The sequence below is a fragment of the Oncorhynchus mykiss genome, chromosome 3, assembly GCF_013265735.2.
Source record: "Oncorhynchus mykiss isolate Arlee chromosome 3, USDA_OmykA_1.1, whole genome shotgun sequence".
NCBI lineage: Eukaryota > Metazoa > Chordata > Actinopteri > Salmoniformes > Salmonidae > Oncorhynchus > Oncorhynchus mykiss.
Window position 1 is genome coordinate 41,983,234 of NC_048567.1, and position 20,968 is coordinate 42,004,201.

Consider the following 20,968-nt stretch of genomic DNA (forward strand, 5'->3'; position numbering starts at 1 on the left):
TGGAACTCTGAAAAAAGCAGGGTTGAATCATCACGTCAGGGATCTTCAGGTCAGAGCTCTAGAAAGAGGCCCGAGTTCCCGACTTGGAATTCAGAGTTGAATGACTGTTCAAAACATATTTTCCCAGTCGGAACTCGTTTTTTTCCAGAGTTCCCAATTGTTTTAAACTTACTGAAGCCTGGGATTTCCCAGTTCCGAGTTTGCAGTTGTTTTGAACGTGCACATACATCCCGCTGGATTGACTGCATGGCCAATGTATAAAAATGTTTTCTGGCCCATGGTGTGGAATGTGAATGTTAATCCTTTTAAGCTTGGAAAAGAGACCTTTAAACCCAGACTTGGGCCACACACCCACTCCACTGAATATCAGGCCAGTGATTGCTTTGCAATGCTTGCAGTTAGCCACTCATTCCTTCCAAACCACTCATTGTTGAATTTGCGATTTCCAACTTGTTGTGTAATGTTGATGTCCAATGGCCAATGAGCACCAATACGTTTTCTCTATAATTTCTCTACGTATGACTGAAAAGGATTTGCCAGCAGATTGTCAACTTGATTCATGATGACTGCTTTTCTAGCTTGCTAGCTAAGATTTTGAATGTAGGATGTTGACATGATCAGTCCAATCAAAACTACAGTGGGTTGTTACACATCAAAAAGCACAAGAAAGAGGATTTGGACACCCACCATCTCAGATTGTTCGGAAATTGTTTCTGTTGTTATAAACAGATAAGATTAGCATTCTTGCAATGTTATTTTTTTAAAGTATAATTTAATCTTTGAGAAATTAAGCAAAATTATCCCATGCAAATTGTCCTCTTTAAATTATAGCAACATTTTCTAACAGTGTGTCAGACATGAGGAATCCAAAGAAATTGTCAAAAGAGTCCCATGGACCTCCACACCAATCTCACCACAACAATTAGTGTATAGTATCAGTTCTCAATGTCTAACAAGTAGTATGGAGTTTGCATCTCTGAGTATTGTTTCTTCATTTTATGTAATGTATTCTCAGTGAATTTGGTGTTTTTCCCCCCTTTTCAGAGAAATTACTAATTTAAATTGTTAGGTTTATGTCCTATCCTACATTATGATATTACCACATTCTGACCACTAGATGGTACTGTTCTAGGTGATATATTTTTTAATGAATCCCCCCCACCTCAGTGTTAGAGTAAAGGGATAATTCACCCAAATTGCAAAATTACATATTGGTTTCCATACCCTAATGGACAAGGTATTTAAACACTTAAAAGTTTTAACCTTTATTTAACTATGCAAGTCGGTTAAGAAAAAATAGTATTTACAATGACGGCCTACACTGGCCAAACCCGGACGATGCTGGGCCAATTGTGCACCGCCCTATGGGACTCCCAATCAAGGCCGATTGGAATACAGCCTGGATTCGAACCAGGGTGTCTGTAGTGATGCCTCAAGCACTGAGATGCCTTAGACCGTTGCGTCAATCCATGCGTTGGTTTTCTTGTCCACGGTTTCAAATTAGAACTTTTTAAGCATTTGAAACAGTGTCCAGGAAAACAAAACCAAACCAGGGGTGTTTGTTATACCTTGTGCATACATGGTAAGCAAACCTCTCTCCATTAAAAAATCACATAAAAGTAGGAACACCACAATCTAGTGGTCAACACCTGGTCATATCAGGATGTAGGAGGGAACATAAACCATAACTTCAATTACTAATTTCCCTGAACAGGGTGAAAAACACAACCAAATTCAGAGGATGAAGAATAGGATGAAGAAACAATACTCTGAGCTGCTGCTCCATACTACTTGTCAGATAGAGATAACTGATACTGTATACTAATTGTTGGGGTGGGATTGGAGTGGGGTGCATTGGGTCTGAGGGGGTCCTTTGGTAATTTATTTGGATTCATCACGTCTTACTCATTGTTAGAAAAAAAAGTTTGGTCCAAATTGGATGTTATGTACTATATTTATTGAATATTATGTGAATAGTACACATACAAATTACCAATTTGGGTGCAATCAATTAGCTTAACTTATCAGAGATCTACAGTTCCTTGTGAAAGTATTCACCCCCTTGGCATTTTTCCTATTTTGTTGCCTTACAACCTGGAATTAAATAGGTTTGTATCATTTGATTTACACAAAATGCTTTGAACACTTTGAAGATGCAAAATATTTTTAATTGTTAAACAAACAAGATATAAGACCAAAAAACTGAACTTGAGTGTGCATAACTATGCACCCCCCCAAGTCAATATTTTGTAGAGCCAACTTTTGCAGAAATTACAGCTGCATGTCTCTTGAGATATGTCTCCATAAGCTTGGCACATCTAGCTACTGGGATTTTCGCCCATTTTTCAAGGCAAAACTGTTCCAGCTCCTTCAAGTTGGATGGGTTCCGCTGGTGTAGAGCAATCTTTAATTCATACCACAGATTCTCAATTGGATTTAGGTCTGGGCTTTGACTAGGCCTTTCCAAGACATTTAAATGTTTCCCCTTAAACCACTCGAGTGTTGCTTTAGCAGTATGCTTAGGGTCATTGTCCTGGTGGAAGGTGAATCTCCGTTCCAGTCTCTAATCTCTGGAAGACAAACAGATTTCCCTCAACAATTTCCTTGTATTTCCCAGTACCTGCCAATGGAAAAACATCCCCACAGCATGATGCTGCCACCACCATGCTTCACCGTGGGGATGAGGTTCTCAGAGTGATGAGAGGTGTTGGGTTTGCGCCAGACATTTTCCTTGATGGCCAAAAAGCTACATTTTAGTCTCATCTGACGAGAGTATCTTCTTCCATATGTTTGGGGAGTCTCCCATATGCCTTTTGGCGAACACCAAACGTGTTTGCTTATTTTTTTCTTTAAGCAATGTTTTTTTCTGGCCGCTCTTTCATAAAGCCCAGCTCTGTGGAGTGTACGGCTTAAAGTGGTCCTATGGACAGATACTCCAGTCTCCGCTGTGGAGCTTTGCAGCTCCTTCAGGGTTATCTTCGGTCTCTTTGTTGCCTCTCTGATTAATGCCCTCCTTGCCTGGTCCGTGAGTTTTGGTGGGCGGCTCTCTTTTGGCAGGTTTGTTGTGGTGCCATATTCTTTCCATTTTTTTATAAAGGATTTAATGGTGCTCTGTGGGATGTTCAAAGTTTCAGATATTTTTTTATAACCCAACCCTGATCTGTACTTCTCCACAACTTTGTCCCTGGCCTGTTTGGAGAGCTCATTGGTCTTCATGCTGCCTCTTGCTTGGTGGTGCAGACTCGGGGGTCTTTCAGATCATACTGAGATCATACTGAGATCATACTGACATCATACTGAGCTCATGTGACAGATCATGTGACACTTAGATTGCACACAGGTGGGCTTTATTTGATTAATTATGTGACTTCTGAAGGTAATTGGTTGCTCCAGATCTTATTTAGGGGCTTCATAGCCATCATTTTTCCGTTTGATATTTTTTTGAATATTTTTAAACAAGTTATTTTTTTCATTTCACTTCAACAATTCGGACTATTTTGTCCATTACATGAAATCCAAATAAAATAAATTTAAATTGCAGTGTAATTACATTTCTACAAAATGTTGCAGGAATGCTAATCTTATATTATTCTAACAATTTAAATTATTTTAGAACAATCCGAGATTGTGGGTGTCATAGCTTGCTGAAATGACATGGAACAACCCATATGCCAAAATTGGTATTTTCAGAGAAAACAACAAAGTTATTTGAATGAAAACACAACATTTTTAACATGCTTTACTTTTGTTCGAGCGCAGATGGATGTGATTCAACTGTTAAATTGTGTTTTATCAAAATGTACACACAATGTAATAGGGACATCAAAGGTAGGCCTTATCATTGGAATGCGAACTACAATGCCCGTTTGACCACAAATTAGGCTACTTCTTCTTTCACCTTGAACTTGACATTTACAGACAAGTCTAAGATTGGTGTAAACAATGCTGCGGTAAAAAAATATAATTGTATTACAAACGCACCATGCAGTGATATGCCGCGGAACTCTTTAGGACCCAGAAGGATTCCCCTTTGTCAGATTATGTGGGACACTGGTCTCTCCCACAATTTCTCTCTGTAACTAGCAGAGAGCCGCGCATCAGCTGTTCACGCCTTGGCAGTCGTGGTGGACCAGGGAAACTGGGAAAAGTTTTGAATTTATTTGGCCAGAAATCTTGTGGCCATTCAACTTGGTCACTACCAAAACAAAGATGAAAATGAGGTATTTTGCATCCATTTACGTTCTTGGGGGATGTATATAAATCCAATAGCATTCTTAATTTAATGCACAATGTGCTACCTCGTTGCAGGTGTTCCTCATGGTTGGAGACACTAGTTTGCTCTGTCCTGGTTCTTCTGACCCCCGCAGCATCGCAATGGCCAGGTAAGCGCAACATTTCGAAAAACATGGATACTTAACTGTTTAACGTTACAACAAGTTGTAGACATCAAGACATCTTTAGCTCTTGAACCGTTATAATGTAAATAAACGTATGTACACCTTGGTTATGTAGAGACACTACTTATAAAACGGTGAAATGTTGAAATACAATACACTTAGGCCTAAATTAAAGGTTTTACATTGTGAAGTTGTAACGTTGCTTTCAATGATAACACTATTGGAAGGATGACACAGGCTAATGCAAAGTGGGAGATGTCTGTCATTACAGTATGTATGGTAAATTAATTACGTTTTGTACAGCTAATTGGGAAATGTTGTTTCCTAAAGAAACTGTGCTATAATATTACCAGTTTCAGCTATTGGAAACATTGCTTGTATTTGGGATGCGCATGTCAGGGTTTCTGAGTGTGGACTGTGGGTTACTTTCTTTGTCAAGAGTTATTGTATGTCGCTATCTTACATCAGTGGAGAAAATAGTTGTAGGTGTCAGCCTACTTATTCATAAACAACCTTAGGGTCTATGTTTGATTTCATTTGACCATCCCTGCACTTTTTTTTCTTCGGGAAAATGTGTTCAGTTTGTGTAAATTGACTTTCAATGATTTCTATATTTCATTTCATATGCTCTTAGGCAAACATAATGGTCAAGGTAATGATGCAATTTGTTTCTATTGCTATTTTGTGAATTATGTTGAAACGCTTTGAACTTTTTAGTAGCGTCTGTGTTAGTTGCGCAGTGAAAGTGTTAACTAACATTGTCCCATGTTGTCTGAATAATCACGCTGTAATACATAATTAATTGGTATATACATCCTGACACTTTGGATTGCAAAATCATGTAAATGTTCCTTACAAACCCGAAATGTTGAATAAAATTACAATTGAACTTTACTGCTTTTATGTGCAGTTTGTCCTTTAACCACTTTACATTTTGCACACAATATCCACAGGAAAGTATTGTTTAGCTGACTTTATTGAGAGCAGGTAGGTTTGTCACTGCCAGCTGAATGCAAGCAAAGTTTGGTCTGTGGTTCGGTTACGCTTGGCTATTGTTTACATATTGTGCTAGTGTTTACGCAGTGTGTGTCAGTAAATTGAAAATACAAGCAGACAGAACCATATACCTACCGGCTCTCTAAAAAGTTGAGTAAACAATCTCCTGTGGATATTTTTGTCTTAGTGGCAGAAGAACAAACTGCACACAAAACTGGTAGAGTATGTTTAAATGTAATGTCTTTTTATTAAACATTCTGGCTTGTAAGGAACATTTACACAATTTGATTAATCACACAAAGAACCATGGATAGCATGGTATCACCAGCTAACACTATGTGTTGGTTGATTGACATCACACACCCAATAAAAATGTAGTTGTCATTGAGACCTATTGAATGTCAATAATCGGGTCAGACTGCAAAGAAGCCAATACCATTCATCTGAACTTCCACGTTGACTGCACAGAATGGCTTTGGTCTGTTGACAGGGGCTTTCTCAAGTCCAAAGTCTAACCTCAGAACTCAAATTCCTTTAGCTTTTTGTCCAGTGTTGCTTCTTATCTATCCGGAGATTGGGATGGGTACTCTTGAGTGTGCTAAAGACCTGCAGGGCACACTAGTCTTGAGAAAGTAGAATTTCAGAAAGGGACACACCTATTCTGATACTAAATTATTCATCTCTGAACCTCACTGCGGCCCTATATTTAATTTAGTCAAAGTTCTGTCCATTGGATTGTGCAGCTGTCAGATGGAGAGCAGGGAGGAAATTGAGAAGTCTACATGAATATTTGATTGATGGCCATCGCTGTGGTTGCCTTCACATTAACTTAACAGCACAGTCATGCCAAAGACTCTAAAAATGGACCTGATGCCTCTGCTTGGCAGCACATACTCCAGAAACACTCACATTCCAGTTGAACGTACAATGTTACTGACAATGTCTTTGAGTTTCCAGTGCCGTGATGGAGGAAAGTTTGATGAATCCTGTACGTCTTTGTCTCTGTTTGGAAATGATAGCGTTAAATGTGTATGTCTCCTAGGTTGAGACATGAGGAATCCCCTTTGTCATGTGATGCTTTCTCTGCTCCCGGTGTGGCTATACCTGCAGGCTGTGTTGAAGCAGAGGAGGACAACAGCTGTAAGGGGATACCCTGCCAGCACATTTAATGAATGAATTTGATGATGCATTAAAAAAATCACTGCAAATAGGGCTTCCACCTGTCATATGCAGGGGGTCAGAGCCATTGAGATAAAAAAAAATCCTCATCAGTAGAAGCATCGGTAATAATTAAACCTTAAGCCAAAGTCTGGAATTTGATAGCGTCAAGAAAGTATTATGACACTCCAAGAGTCAACAGTAGGCAACAGGGTCTGGTTTCAATAACTGACTCTTTTGTCAACTCTGGTTAGTGTGAAAAATTGTTCCGGGGTGGGTTCTCTTCAGACAGACAGCTCTCCCAACAAATCACAAGGCAGATTTTTTGGGGTTATGTATTATGTACTATATTTATTGAATATTATGTGAATATTTTAAATAAAAATTACCAATTTGGGTGCAATCAATTTGCTTAATTTATCAGATATCTACAGTGCCTTGTGAAAGTATTCACCCCCTTGGCATTTTTCCTATTTTGTTGCCTTACAACCTGGAATTAAAATTGTTTTTTGGGGGGGGGTTTGTATAATTTGATTTACACTACATGCCTACCACTTTGAAGATGCAACATATTTTTTTATTGTGAAACAAACAAGAAATAAGACAAACTTAACTTGTGTGCATAACTATTCAACCCCCCCCCCCCCCCCCCCCCCCCCCCAAGTCAATTCTTTGTAGAGCCACCTTTTACAGAAATTACAGCTGCAAGTCTCTTGGTATGTCTCTATAAGCTTGGCACATCTAGCCACTGGGATTTGTGCCCATTTTTCAAGGCAAAACTGTTCCAGCTCCTTCAAGTTGGATGGGTTCCGCTGGTGTAGAGCAATGTAAGTCATACCACAGATTCTCAATTGGATTTAGGTCTGGGCGTTGACTAGGCCATTCCAAGACATTTGAATGTTTCCCCTTAAACCACTCGTGGTGCTTTAGCAGTATGCTTACGGTCATTGTCCTGTTGGAAGGTGAACCTCCATCCCAGTCTCAAATCTCTGGAAGACAAACAGGTTTCCCTCAAGAATTTCCCTGTATTTAGTGCCATCCATCATTCATTCAATTCTGACCAGTTTCCCAGTCCCTGCCACCATGCTGTTCTCGGGGTGATGAGAGGTGTTGGGTTTAAGCCAGACGTAGCGTTTTCCTTGATGGACAAAAAGCTCAATTGTAGTCTCATCTGACCAGAGTACCTTCTTCCATATGTTTGGGGAGTCTCCCATATGCCTTTTGGCAAACACCAAACATGTTTGCTTATTTTCTTCTTTAAGCATTGGCTATTTTCTTGCCACTCTTCTGTAAAGCCCAGCTCTGTGGAGTGTACGGCTTAAAGTGGTCCTATGGACAGATTCTCCAATCTCCGCTGTGGAGCTTTACAGCTCCTTCAGGGTTATCGTTGGTCTCTTTGTTGCCTCTCTGATTAATGCCCTCCTTGCCTGGTCTGTGAGTTTTGGTGGGTGGCCCTCTCTTGGCAGGTTTGTTGTGGTGCCATATTCTTTCAATTAAAAATAAAAAGGATATAATGGCGCTCCATGAGATGTTCAAAGTTTCAGATTTTTTTATTTTTATAACCCAACCCAACCCTGATTGGAGAGCTCCTTGGTTTTCATGGTGCCGCTTGCTTAGTGGTGTGGCAGACTCTGGGGTCGTTCAGAACAGGTGTGTGTTTTTACTGAGATCATGTGAAAGATCATGTGACACTTAGATTGCACACAGGTGGACTTTATTTAATTAATTATGTGACTTCTGAAGGTAATTGGTTGCTCCAGATCTAATTTAGGGGCTTTATAGCAAAGGGGGTGAATACATATGCACGCACCACTTTTCTGTTTACTTTTTGTAGTTTTTTTAAACAAGTCATTTTTAAATTTATTTTATTACTATTTTGTGTATGTCCATTACATGAAATTCAAATAAAAATACATTTCAATTACAGGTTGTAATGCAACCATATAGGAAAAACAACAAGGGGGATCAATACTTTTGCAATGCACTGTACATGACCAAAAGTATGTGGACACCTACCCTTCAAACATCTCATACCAAAATCCTGGGCATTAATATGGAGTTGGTCCCCCCCTTTGTTGCTATAACAGCTTGCACTGTTCTGAGAAGGCTTTCCTCTAGATGTTGGAACTAGGGTTGCACATTTTGGGGAATATTCAGAGGTGGAAACTTTCCGCTGCAATTAACAGGAATATATGGGAATATATGGGAATTAACGGGAATATATGAGTATTAACGAAAATGTATGCAAATGAATATTAATACCATTTAAATGTATTGTTTTTTGCATTGGATATATTTACCATATCATATGGAAACAAACATTTCACCTTTATCATAAGTAAACATAATTGCAAGTTATGAAATCCTTCCAATAGAAATAAAAACAACTATTTGGTTACGAATTGAACTTGAAATGAGTTGACTCTTCACAAGGTATGATTTCACTGATCAACAAAAGCAAGGGAATATTGAATCATCCCCAATGATCTATCGCATCTCACAAAAACATTTTAAACATAAAATATAATCTATAAAATGATAGTCTGGAAACTAAAGCTTTGGTTGTCTTCCTCTCAGACTTCCATATCTTCTACCTGGACCTCCTCAAAGTCCACCTCTTTTGAACATCAGACTCTGTGGCCTCATCTTCACTGTCACTTTCCAACCTTGTTGAGGATGGCTCGTTGTCAGGCTCAAAAAGCCTCAAATTTGCCTGGTTGGCCACCAATCTTTCAACACTTGGCCTGCCTGTTGCGTGCTTTGGTGTGTGTCTTCGCAAACAAGGACCAGTTGCGCTCTGAGCTGGCTGATGTTGGTGGGATTTGGAGGATGATGGAGGCAACAGGGGAAAGAGCCTCAGATCCACAAAGTCCTTTCCACCAGGTGGCTGATGAGATACAGTGCCTTGCGAAAGTATTCGGCCCCCTTGAACTTTGCAACCTTTTGCCACATTTCAGGCTTCAAACATAAAGATAAAAAATGTATTTTTTTGTGAAGAATCAACAACAAGTGGGACACAATCATGAAGTGGAACGACATTTATTGGATATTTCAAACTTTTTTAACAAATCAAAAACTGAAAAATTGGGCGTGCAAAATTATTCAGCCCCCTTAAGTTAATACTTTGTAGCGCCACATTTTGCTGCGATTACAGCTGTAAGTCGCTTGGGGTATGTCTCTATCAGTTTTTCACATCGAGAGACTGACATTTTTTCCCATTGCTCCTTGCAAAACAGCTCGAGCTCAGTGAGGTTGGATGGAGAGCATTTGTGAACAGCAGTTTTCAGTTCTTTCCATAGATTCTCGATTGGATTCAGGTCTGGACTTTGACTTGGCCATTCTAACACCTGGATATGTTTATTTTTGAACCATTCCATTGTAGATTTTGCTTTATGTTTTTGATCATTGTCTTGTTGGAAGACAAATCTCCGTCCCAGTCTCAGGTCTTTTGCAGACTCCATCAGGTTTTCTTCCAGAATGGTCCTGTATTTTTCTCCATCCATCTTCCCATCAATTTTAACCATCTTCCCTGTCCCTGCTGAAGAAAAGCAGGCCCAAGCCATGATGCTGCCACCACCATGTTTGACAGTGGGGATGGTGTGTTCAGCTGTGTTGCTTTTACGCCAAACATAACGTTTTGCATTGTTGCCAAAAAGTTCAATTTTGGTTTCATCTGACCAGAGCACCTTCTTCCACATGTTTGGAGTGTCTCCCAGGTGGCTTGTGGCAAACTTTAAACAACACTTTTTATGGATATCTTTAAGAAATGGCTTTCTTCTTGCCACTCTTCCATAAAGGCCAGATTTGTGCAATATACGACTGATTGTTGTCCTATGGACAGAGTCTCCCACCTCAGCTGTAGATCTCTGCAGTTCATCCAGAGTGATCATGGGCCTCTTGGCAGCATCTCTGATCAGTCTTCTCCTTGTATGAGCTGAAAGTTTAGAGGGACGGCCAGGTCTTGGTAGATTTGCAGTGGTCTGATACTCCTTCCATTTCAATATTATCGCTTGCACAGTGCTCCTTGGGATGTTTAAAGCTTGGGAAATATTTTTGTATCCAAATCCGGCTTTAAACTTCTTCACAACAGTATCTCGGACCTGCCTGGTGTGTTCCTTGTTCTTCATGATGCTCTCTGCGCTTTTAACGGACCTCTGAGACTATCACAGTGCAGGTGCATTTATACGGAGACTTGATTACACACAGGTGGATTGTATTTATCATCATTAGTCATTTAGGTCAACATTGGATCATTCAGAGATCCTCACTGAACTTCTGGAGAGTTTGCTGCACTGAAAGTAAAGGGGCTGAATAATTTTGCACGCCCAATTTTTCAGTTTTTGATTTGTTAAAAAAGTTTGAAATATCCAATAAATGTCAATCCACTTCATGATTGTGTCCCACTTGTTGTTGATTCTTCACAAAAAAATACAGTTTTATATCTTTATGTTTGAAGCCTGAAATGTGGCAAAAGGTCGCAAAGTTCAAGGGGGCCGAATACTTTCGCAAGGCACTGTATGTTGGCACGACTGCCATGTTGCATCTCCATCCCAAAGCCCTTGCTTGGAAGTGTACTTTGCCAGACTGCTAAGAAACTTGCCCTCTTCCAGGCCAAGGTGGCGAGACACAGTAGTGATGATACCATAGGCCTTGTTGATCTCTGCACCAAACATGATGCTCTTGCCAGCATACTTGGGGTAAAACATGTACGCTGCAGCGTGTATGGGCTTCAGGCAGAAGTCTTCACGCTTTTTGATGTATTTCAGAACTGCAGTTTCCTCTGCTTGGCGCAAGAGTGAAGTGGGCAGGGCAGTAATGATTTCTTCTCTTACATCTATCTGCAAGCAGAGTCTGAACATCAGACAGGATGGCATTGTCCCCATTAGTCCGTGCAATGGCTACTGCTATAGTTTTCAGGAGTTTCAGGCTGCTTATCACTCTCTCCTAAAATACATCATCCAGGAGGATCCTCTTGATGGGGCTGTCCATATCGGCAGGCTGAGATATGGCCATTTCCTGGAGAGACTCCTTCCCCCTCCAGGAGACTGTGAAACATGATGACAATTCCACCCCAACGGGTGTTGCTGGGCAGCTTCAATGTGCTGCTATAACTTGATGACCCTTCACATATCTAACCATTTCATAGGCTCTCTTGTAGAGTGTATCCATTGTTTTCAGTGCCATGATGTCCTTGAGGAGTAGATTCAATGCATGAGAGCACAGCAAATGGGTGTGATGTGAGGGTAGGACTGCTCCACTTTAGACCAAGCAGACTTCATGTTCGCAGCATTGTCTGTCACCGGTGCAAATACCTTTGGTGGTCCAAGGTAATTGATGATTTCCTTCAGCTCATCTGCAATTTAGAGACCGGTGTGTCTGTTGTCCCTTGTGTCTGTGCTATTGTAGAATACTGGTTGAGGGGTGGAGATGTAGTTAATTATTCCTTGCCCACGAATATTCTACCACCCATCAGAGATGATTGGAATACAGTCTGCCTTCTCTGATTTGCTTGACCTTCACTTTAACTCTGAACTCTGCATCCAGCAAATTAGTAGATAAAGCATGTCTGGTTGGAGGGTTGTATGCTGGGCGAAGAACATTCAGAAATCTCTTCCAATACACATTGCCTGTGAGCATCACAGGTGAACCAGTTGCATACACAGCTCGAGCAAGACATTGCTCCATTGAGTCAAAAAAAACTTCTGATTCCAGGAGGACGATGACCTGTTGTGATCGATCAGGTGTCTAATTCATCAATTTCACCTCGAATAGAGAGACTTTTGTCAGATGTTATGAGCGCTGAGGGAATGCACTTAGTCAGATGATTCAGCATCTTTGTTGCTTTCTTCATATATGATTTGGCAGAGTATTTGCAAATTTACACAGCTTTTCCTTCTACATTAGCTGCAGTGAAAGGTCTCCACACATCAGATAGTGCCCGTGGCATTTTCCTGTAAAGATTAGAATAAATAAAATGTGTTAAAATAAACCCAAATACAATTCCATGTACAGATAAATAGTTAAGCAGTTATATTAAACAACTCATTTTGTAAGATGCATGTTTTAAAATGAAGTTTACATACAGTGGGGCAAAAAAGTATTTAGTCAGCCACCAATTGTGCAAGTTCTCCCACTTAAAAAGATGAGAGGCCTTTAATTTTCATCATAGGTACACTTCAACTATGACAGAGTTGACATGAGATAAACATGATAGGTTTTTGCATGTTTTTAAGCTATACATTGTTTGAAAATAATGGAGTAAAACAAACTTCTATACACATGAACTAAGCTGGTATATTCTTCAAGAATCAATGGTTATAAATACTTACTATATATTTTGGGGGATTTTTACAGTATGTGGCCATTGCAGATTGTACCTCGAAATGGACGTTATTTTCCCTTGAACAAAACAAATATTTCAACGGCACCACGGTTGAGCTGTATTTGCCCACTCTGTATACTGCTTGGCCATGGATAAGCACTCTGTCAAGAACATAATCTTCTACTGCAGCCAGAGAGGAAGAAACACAGAACAACTAGTTTAAACAACAACATGTTCCAGACTTTTTTCTGACACCAAGAAGCAGTGCACCACAATTACTACTATGGTAAACTATAGGATTAAGTGTGACATTTTGGCAGATTTTTTTTTTGTTATGTGAGAGGGAAGGGACACGGAATTGTGAAAGCCACCGGAAGATGTTCAGATTTATGGGTTGGGTGTGTGTGGGCTGTGTTGTTATTAGGGAGGTTATGTGTTGCTTGATGGGGTAAATTACTGTTCATTACTAACTCAGAAATATATCTCAAACGTCCTTATTTTTAACATATCAACTAGCATATCAAGATCCGGATATGGACCTCAGCCAAGAGAAGCTTCTCTGCAATCAATATAGCTTAATATCTTGCTTAGCATATGTGTTTTCTTAGCACGTTCAATTTTATTGGTGCATATCACCAAAAACTCCAAATATACATTAGAAATGGTCTGTATTCGCTAGAATATCAAAAACATGTAAAGTACAGTTATCCCCTGATATGAACCCTTTTCGCCCAGTGTTTGATTCCGTAAAAGAACCCTGGATCTTACCCCAATATCGCCAACGATTTATATATACACTAGATGACTGACGGGGTGCTGTTGTGAAGCCACCGTGCCTCCATCTTGGCACTACACCACCATTGTAAAAAATATTTGGGAAGCTAAACAAATTCATTTATTCATGTCTACATTTAGTTTTTGACACGTTTATTCTATTACAGACACCGTAATGCATACTTATAATTCAGTGTGTTAAACATTTTCCTTAAATTATATGTTTTAGAAAATTACACTGAACGCAACATGTACAACGGCAAGAAAAGGTATATGAACCCTTTGGAATGACCTGTATTTCTGCATAAATTGGTCATAAAATGTGATCTTCATCGAAGTCACATCAATAGACAGTCTGCTAAACCTAACACCCAAACAATTCTACGTTTTCATGTCTTTATTGAACACACTGTGTAAACATTCACCGTGCAGGGTGCAAAAAGTATGCGAACCCTTTAATAACTGGTTGACTATCCTTTGGCAGCCATAACCTCAACCAAACGTTGTCTTTAGTTGCGGATCAGACCTGCACAACGGTCAGGAGGAATTTTGGACCATTCCTCTTTACAAAACTGTTTCTGTTCAGCAATATTCTAGGGATGTCTGGTGTGAACCAGTCTCTTGAGGTCATGCCACAGCATCTCAATTGGGTTAATGTCAGGACTCTGACTGGGCCACTCCAGAAGGCGTATTTTCTTCTGTTGAAGCCATTCTGTTGTTGATTTACTTCTGTGTTTTGGGTCGTTCTCCGGTTGCATCACCCAACTTCTGTTGAGCTTCAATTTGCGGACAGATAGCCTTACATTCTCCTGCAAAATGTCTTGATAAACTTGGGAATTCATTTTTCTATCAATGATAGCAAACTTTCCAGGCCCTGAGGCAGCAAAGCAGCCCCAAACCTTGATGCTCCCTCCACCATATTTTACAGTTGGGATGAGGTTTTGATGTTGGTGTGCTGTGCCATTTTTTTCAACACACATAGTGTTGTATGTTCCTTCCAAACAACACCACTTTAGTTTAATCTGTCCACAGAATATTTTGGAACATCCAGGTGCACTTTTGGAAACGACGTTCAGCAATGTTTTTTTTGGACGGCAGTGGCTTCTTCCGTGGTGCCCTCCCATGAACACCATTCTTGTTTAGTGCTTTACGTATCGTAGAGTCGTCAACAGAGATGTTAGCATGTTCCAGAGATTCCAGAGAAGTCTTTAGCTGACACTCTAGGATTATTCTTAACCTCTGAGCATTCTGCTCTGTGCTCTTGCAGTTGTCGTTGCAGGACGTCCAATCCTAGGGAGAGTAGCAACAGTGCTGAACTCCATTTATAGACAATTTGTTTTACTGTGGACTGATGAACATCAAGGCTTTTAGAGATACATTTTGTAACCCTTTACAGCTTTATGCTAGTCAACAATTCTAAATCTTAGTTCTTCAGACATCTCTTTTGTTTGAGACGTTTCACATCAGGCAATGCTTCTTGTGAATTGCCAACTCAAATTTTGTGAGTGAGTTTTTTATAGAGCAAGGCAGCTCTAACCAACATTTCCAGTCTCGTCTCATTGATTGGACTCCAGGTTAGCTGACTCCTGACTCCAATTAGCTTTAGGAGAAGTCATTAGCCTAGGTGTTCAGATACTTTTTCCAACCTACACTTTGAATGTTTAAATGATGTATTCAATATAGACAAGAAAAATATACGGCCCTTTTTCAGGACCCTGTCTTTCAAAGATAATTTGTAAAAATCCAAATAATTTCACTGATCTTCATTGTAAAGGGTTTTAACACTGTTTCCCATGCTTGTTCAATGAGCCATAAACAATTAATGAACATGCACCTGTGGAACGGTCGTTAAGACACTAACAGCTTACAGACTGTAGGCAATTAAGGTCACAGTTATGAATACTTAGGACACTAAAGAGGCCTTTCTACTGACTCTGGAAAAATGCCAAAAGAAAGATGCCCAGGGTCGTTGCTCATCTGCGTGAACTTGCCTTAGGCATGCTGCAAGGAGGCACGAGGACTGCAGATGTGGCCAGGGCAATACATTGCAATGTCCATACTGTGAGACGTCTAAGTCGGTGTTACAGGGAGACAGGACGGACTGCTGATCGTCCTCGCAGTGGCAGACTGTGTAACAATGCCTGCACAGGATCGGTACATCCGAACATCACACCTGCGGTACAGGATGGCAACAGCAACTGCCCGAGTTACACCAGGACACGCACAATCCCTCTATCAGTGCTCAGACTGTCCGCAATAGGCTGGGAGAGGCTAGATTGAGGGCTTGTAGTCCTGTTGTAAGGCAGGACATCACCGGCAACAACGTCATCTATGGGCACAAACCCACCGTCGCTGGCAAATCTGATGCAGTCCATGAGGAGGAGATGCACTGCAGTACTTAATGCAGCTGGTGGCCACACCAGATACTGACTGTTACTTTTGATTTTGATCGCCCGTTTATTCAGCGACACATTCTATTTCTGTTAATCACATTTCTGTGGAACTTGTTCAGTTTGTCTCAGTTGTTGAATCTGGTTATGTTCATCCAAATATTTACATGTTAAGTTTGCTGAAGTCAAATGCAGTTGAGAGTGAGAGGATGTTTTCTTTTTTTGCTGAGTTTACATTAATTTGTGTGTTATTAGTTTAAGCACACTGTGTTTGCTTATTGTTGTGACTTCGATTAAGAACAGATCAAATTTTATGACCAATTTATGCAGAAGTTCTGGTAATTCCAAAAGGTTCACATACTTTTTCTTGCCAGTGTAAACACAACATAAAAAAAATGTTGGTCCCAAATTTCATGAGTTGAAATAAAATCACCCAGAAATGTTCCACAAAAAGCTTATTTCTCTCAAATTTTGTGCACAAATTTGTTTACAACCGTTGATCATATTTAAATGAACCCTCCGAACTCAAAGTGGATGTATAATAACTCGACACATGTAGAGTGTTATTAAAGCAGAAACTGCCCCCCCCCCCAAATTAATTGCATCAAAGCATGGTGAGGAGGGCTTGGAGGTCTTTGTTCAAATGTGCGTTCTCTAGCTATAGTCTTCTGTCAAGTGCTTCCCCTACAGTTGTTGTAAAGCTAAGGAGAGTAGGTTCTTGCAAATATAACTTTTTGTTTGGCTGAATGTGTTTTCTAGTAAGTTACCTTTTTCTATTCCATAGGAGAAATTCAAGTTACAAGTTTTTAAACTGCATGAGCGATCAATTGGTGGCGAGACAGAAAACAACTTCAGTTTTGTTTCCCTAGATATCTTTTTTCTCAGGCGGGGCATTTAACCCCGTGATGGGACATCCATGGCTGCCCAACACTACAATAACAATTGGAACCATTATTATTTTGGCTTGAGGGCAAATGCGTTTGGTGGGTTGCGTTCCCTGGAGACATGGTTGGGGAAACATTATCACTCAAGGATTTTTTTCAGCTGTGGTTGCAAAAAGTGTGGGGGTCCTCTTGGCTAATTTCTTGCAAATCTACTAGGGCTGGGAATTGCCAGGGACATCGCCATACAATATTATCATGATAATTACAGTGCATTCAGAAATTATTCAGACCCCTTCCTTTTTCCCACATTTTGTTACTTTACAGCCTTATTAAATAAATAAAACATCTCATCAATCTACACACAATACCCCATAATGACAAAGCAAAAACAGGTTTTTAGAAATGTTTACAAATGTGTGTGTGGTGTGTGTATGTGTATATGTATGAAAATATGTGTGGTACATGATTTGGAAAGGCACACACCTGTCTATATATGGTAATTTCAGAGCAAAAACCAAGCCATGAGGTCAACGGAATTGTCTGTAGCGCTCCGAGACAAGATTGCGTCGAGGCATAGATCTGGGGAATGGTACCAAAACATTTCTGCAACATTGAAGGTCACCAAGAACACAGTGGCCTCCATCATTCTTAAATAGAAGAAGTTTGGAATCACCAAGACTCTTCCTAGAGCTGGCCGCCTGGTAAACTGAGCAATCGATGGAAAAGGGCCTTGGTCAAGGAGGTGACCAAGAACCCGATGGTCACTCTGACAGACCTCTAGAGGTCCTCTGTAAAGATGGGAGAACCTTCCAGAAGGACAACCATCTCGGCAGCACTCCACCAATCAGGCCTTTATGGTAGAGTGGCCAGATGGAAGCCACTCCTCAGTAAAAGGCTCATGACAGCCAGCTTGGAGTTCGCTAAAAGGCACCCGAAGGACTCTCAGACCATGAGAAACAAGATTCTCTTGTCTGATGAAACCAAGATTGAACTGTTTGGCCTGAATGCCAAGCGTCATGTCTGGATGAAACCTGGCACCATCCCTACGGTGAAGCATGGTGGTGGCAGCATCATGCTGTGGGAATGTATTTCAGCGGCAGGGACTGGGAGACTAGTCAGGATCGAGGGAAAGATGAACGAAGCAAAGTACAGAGAGATCCTTGATGAAAACCTGCACCAGAGCGATCAGTGCTGGAAGTCCCGCCTCTCCCATCTCATTATTGTTTTTTAGGACCATTCACCCACGTTGGTGATTGAAAGATGACCTGAGGTCCACACTCCAGTTGGTGGTGTTAATGCACTTTATAGATGGTTGCCCACTGCCATAGAAAGTCTGAAGGAGAGATTACTAGAAATGGACTCTGTTTACCCTTTTATCTGTGGTTTAATTGTCGAAGTAGAGGACCTTGTGCATTTCAGGTAGAATAACAACCCAATGTTTATATCCCAGGATAAATTAGCTAGCAACTGCAAGCTAGCGAGCTAAATTGCCATAACTGTTTAATTATTTTTAACCTGTCCCCAAATTAGTATATTTGGTTCAGAGTTCGTTGTTGATATTTCAACCTGCCTGTCCCGATCGCGTCTAGTGTGGATGGACAAAATCAGCATGTGCTCACGTGGACGAGCGGTGTGTTCAGCATGTTATGCCAGCTAAATAAGGATGAATTTAGTACTTGCCATGTCAATAAAAATACATGCTGGCATCTTGTGAGCACTATTAAAAGAAAAGACCCCACAGTTTGATACTTCAGTTTGCAACGTTGACCCCATAAATGTTTTTTTATTTTTTTACTTTCATAGGGCTAATTGTTGATTAAACATGTTTTATAGAATCCCATAAAGATGTTAAACTGAAGGCCCCTCTCAAATATCTGCTTTGAAATATCAGACATTGGTTTCTGATGTGCCCTCAGAAAAGGAGCTGGTGTTTCCCATTGTTCTGTATTTGCTATCTGTCCTCTTCCCTTTCAGGGCGAGGTAGTCTACAAAACATCCTTTTGAATCATGCTGGCAGCTGTTTTTTAAATATTTTTTACGTGTCGTCTCCGCTGACTGTTTCAGGCGCTCTCGCCCCGACTATCATACCAGCCCAATCTCAAAATGCTGCTTTGACAGTTACAAAACACATAGGGAAACAATAATTACTGCTTTTGTTCTAAATGGTGGATTTGTTCGGTGCACCTAGCCATCTCCAGTGCTAATAGCACACTGAGCCACCTTAACTCTCCGTAAGTCTTTCCGGTTCCATGTGAAACCCTCACTTATTTGTTCCTCTTCTTTCACAGCCATAATGTAAATGACAGCGATCAGAACTTGAAACTTCACTCAGGAAATGACAGGACTACCCATACGGTGTTTCCCAGAACAATATATTCACTTCAGACGTGAATGCCATGTTCCCTGGAGCAATTTCCAAGGCGGCAAACACCCTAAGAAATCAAAGTTTAAACTGTTTTGCTATGGGATTTACAAGTATGGACGAGCAGGTCCTCAGCATGTCAGTACAGTTGTGTGGAGAGTTTTGGTGTTAGTTGACTCTTTCATATCCCAGTTCAATGACGATTCAGGAGAAAATAGCAATATTTTAGGCTATGTTTGCATAATCATGATCCCTTCATGGGCGGCAGGTAGCCTAGCGGTTAGCGCGTTTGGCCAGTAACCAAGAGGTTGCTACTTTGAATCCCTGAGCTGACAAGATGAAAATGAATCTTTGCTGTTGAGCAGTTAATTGCTCCAAGTTCACGGTGGCCATGAACCAACTCTCCGAGGATGTCTCAGGGGGAGTTTGCATGTGCAAAAACACATCCAATTCACACATGCGTGATAGTACACAATTGTACTTGGGCCAAGCTTCCTGCCATCCAGGACCTATATAATAGTCAGACTCCAGTCACGCAAGTCCTAGATGGTTATCTCTGCTACCGCATGGCAAGGTACTGGTGCGCCGAGTCTAGAACCGAAAGGCTCCTTAACAGCTTCTACCCCCAAGCCATAAGACTGAAAAACAATTAATCAACTGGCCACTGGACTATTTACATTGTCAAGTAATTATTTTAGTCAAAGTATGATATAATTGGACCTGAAGTGCCAAATCCGACCTGCCCACTTTGTGCAAGTCCGAACTTTGTGCAAGTCCGAATTGCCCACTTCGTGCAAATCTGAGTGAATGCGATGTCTATTCCTATGAAATTACATTTCAAATTTACAGCCTACCTTTTTTTGTTTCAGGGCTAAATTTTATTTTAATGTCAACACCCACCAGCATGGCATTGTTTATTACATCAGAACCGCTGCAAAGTGATGACTAAGATGCGCCAAACAGCCTTTTGTACAAGAAAATATCAATCCAATTGATAATTTCTCAATTTTCACATTTTGTTTTAGCTAGTCTGTATTGAAAGAAATTCCCTAAATCAATGCTTATGAAAAATCCAGCTCTGTAACCAGCCATAGCTAATGCTTTGAATATAGTGTATAAAAAAATGCATTTTGAAAATGAATTCAAAATGCAATTACAATAACAAATTAAGTTAGCTAAATGTAGGCTACAATAAGCAACCGACAGGTAGGCTGTTAAATCTGTTGTAGACCAGGACGGGGTGCACAGCAAAATGGCTTCAGCTAGCCTAGCTAGCTATCTTAGCTTGCTACTTTACATCAATTTGTTGCAGTGAAGACAGGCACTGCCAGGTGGGATGATAGGTAACCTATGGCAGTTACAAGTTTGACTAACTAGGACAAGTCAGTGGCTACTTTTTCCTCTCCATCCCGTGTCACACACACCTCTGGCCCCTGCCCATCCCCCGCTCTGCTGTATGCGCACCGTCTCTCCCATGTCGTGCAGGCTGCACAGCAAACGAGTGTCCCAAGTTTAAACAAAGTTACAGAAAACGGATATCTGGAGAAAAGTCTAATTCGAATAGTGAAATGTATTTAAAATGCCCATCCCTAGGCTATGCCCCTCCTCCTCTTATCTGACTGACCATCAAGATGGGCATTCTTTTCAAAATATCCCAAATTCCTCCCATTCATCCATCTTTCAGG

General features: G+C 40.6%; 1 protein-coding gene across 1 annotated transcript in view; it reads left to right on the top strand.

Moving 5' to 3' along the window:
* Nucleotides 1-4,021: 4,021 nt before the first annotated feature.
* LOC110519975 (collagen alpha-1(XVIII) chain) overlaps nt 4,022-20,968 on the top strand; it is a 173,432-nt gene continuing 156,485 nt past the window's right edge. Inside the window, exons 1-2 of the mRNA XM_021596908.2 lie at nt 4,022-4,220; nt 4,309-4,382. Of these exons, the coding sequence (XP_021452583.2) occupies nt 4,210-4,220; nt 4,309-4,382 (85 nt within the window). The 5' untranslated portion in view covers nt 4,022-4,209. The remainder of the gene's footprint in view (nt 4,221-4,308; nt 4,383-20,968) is intronic.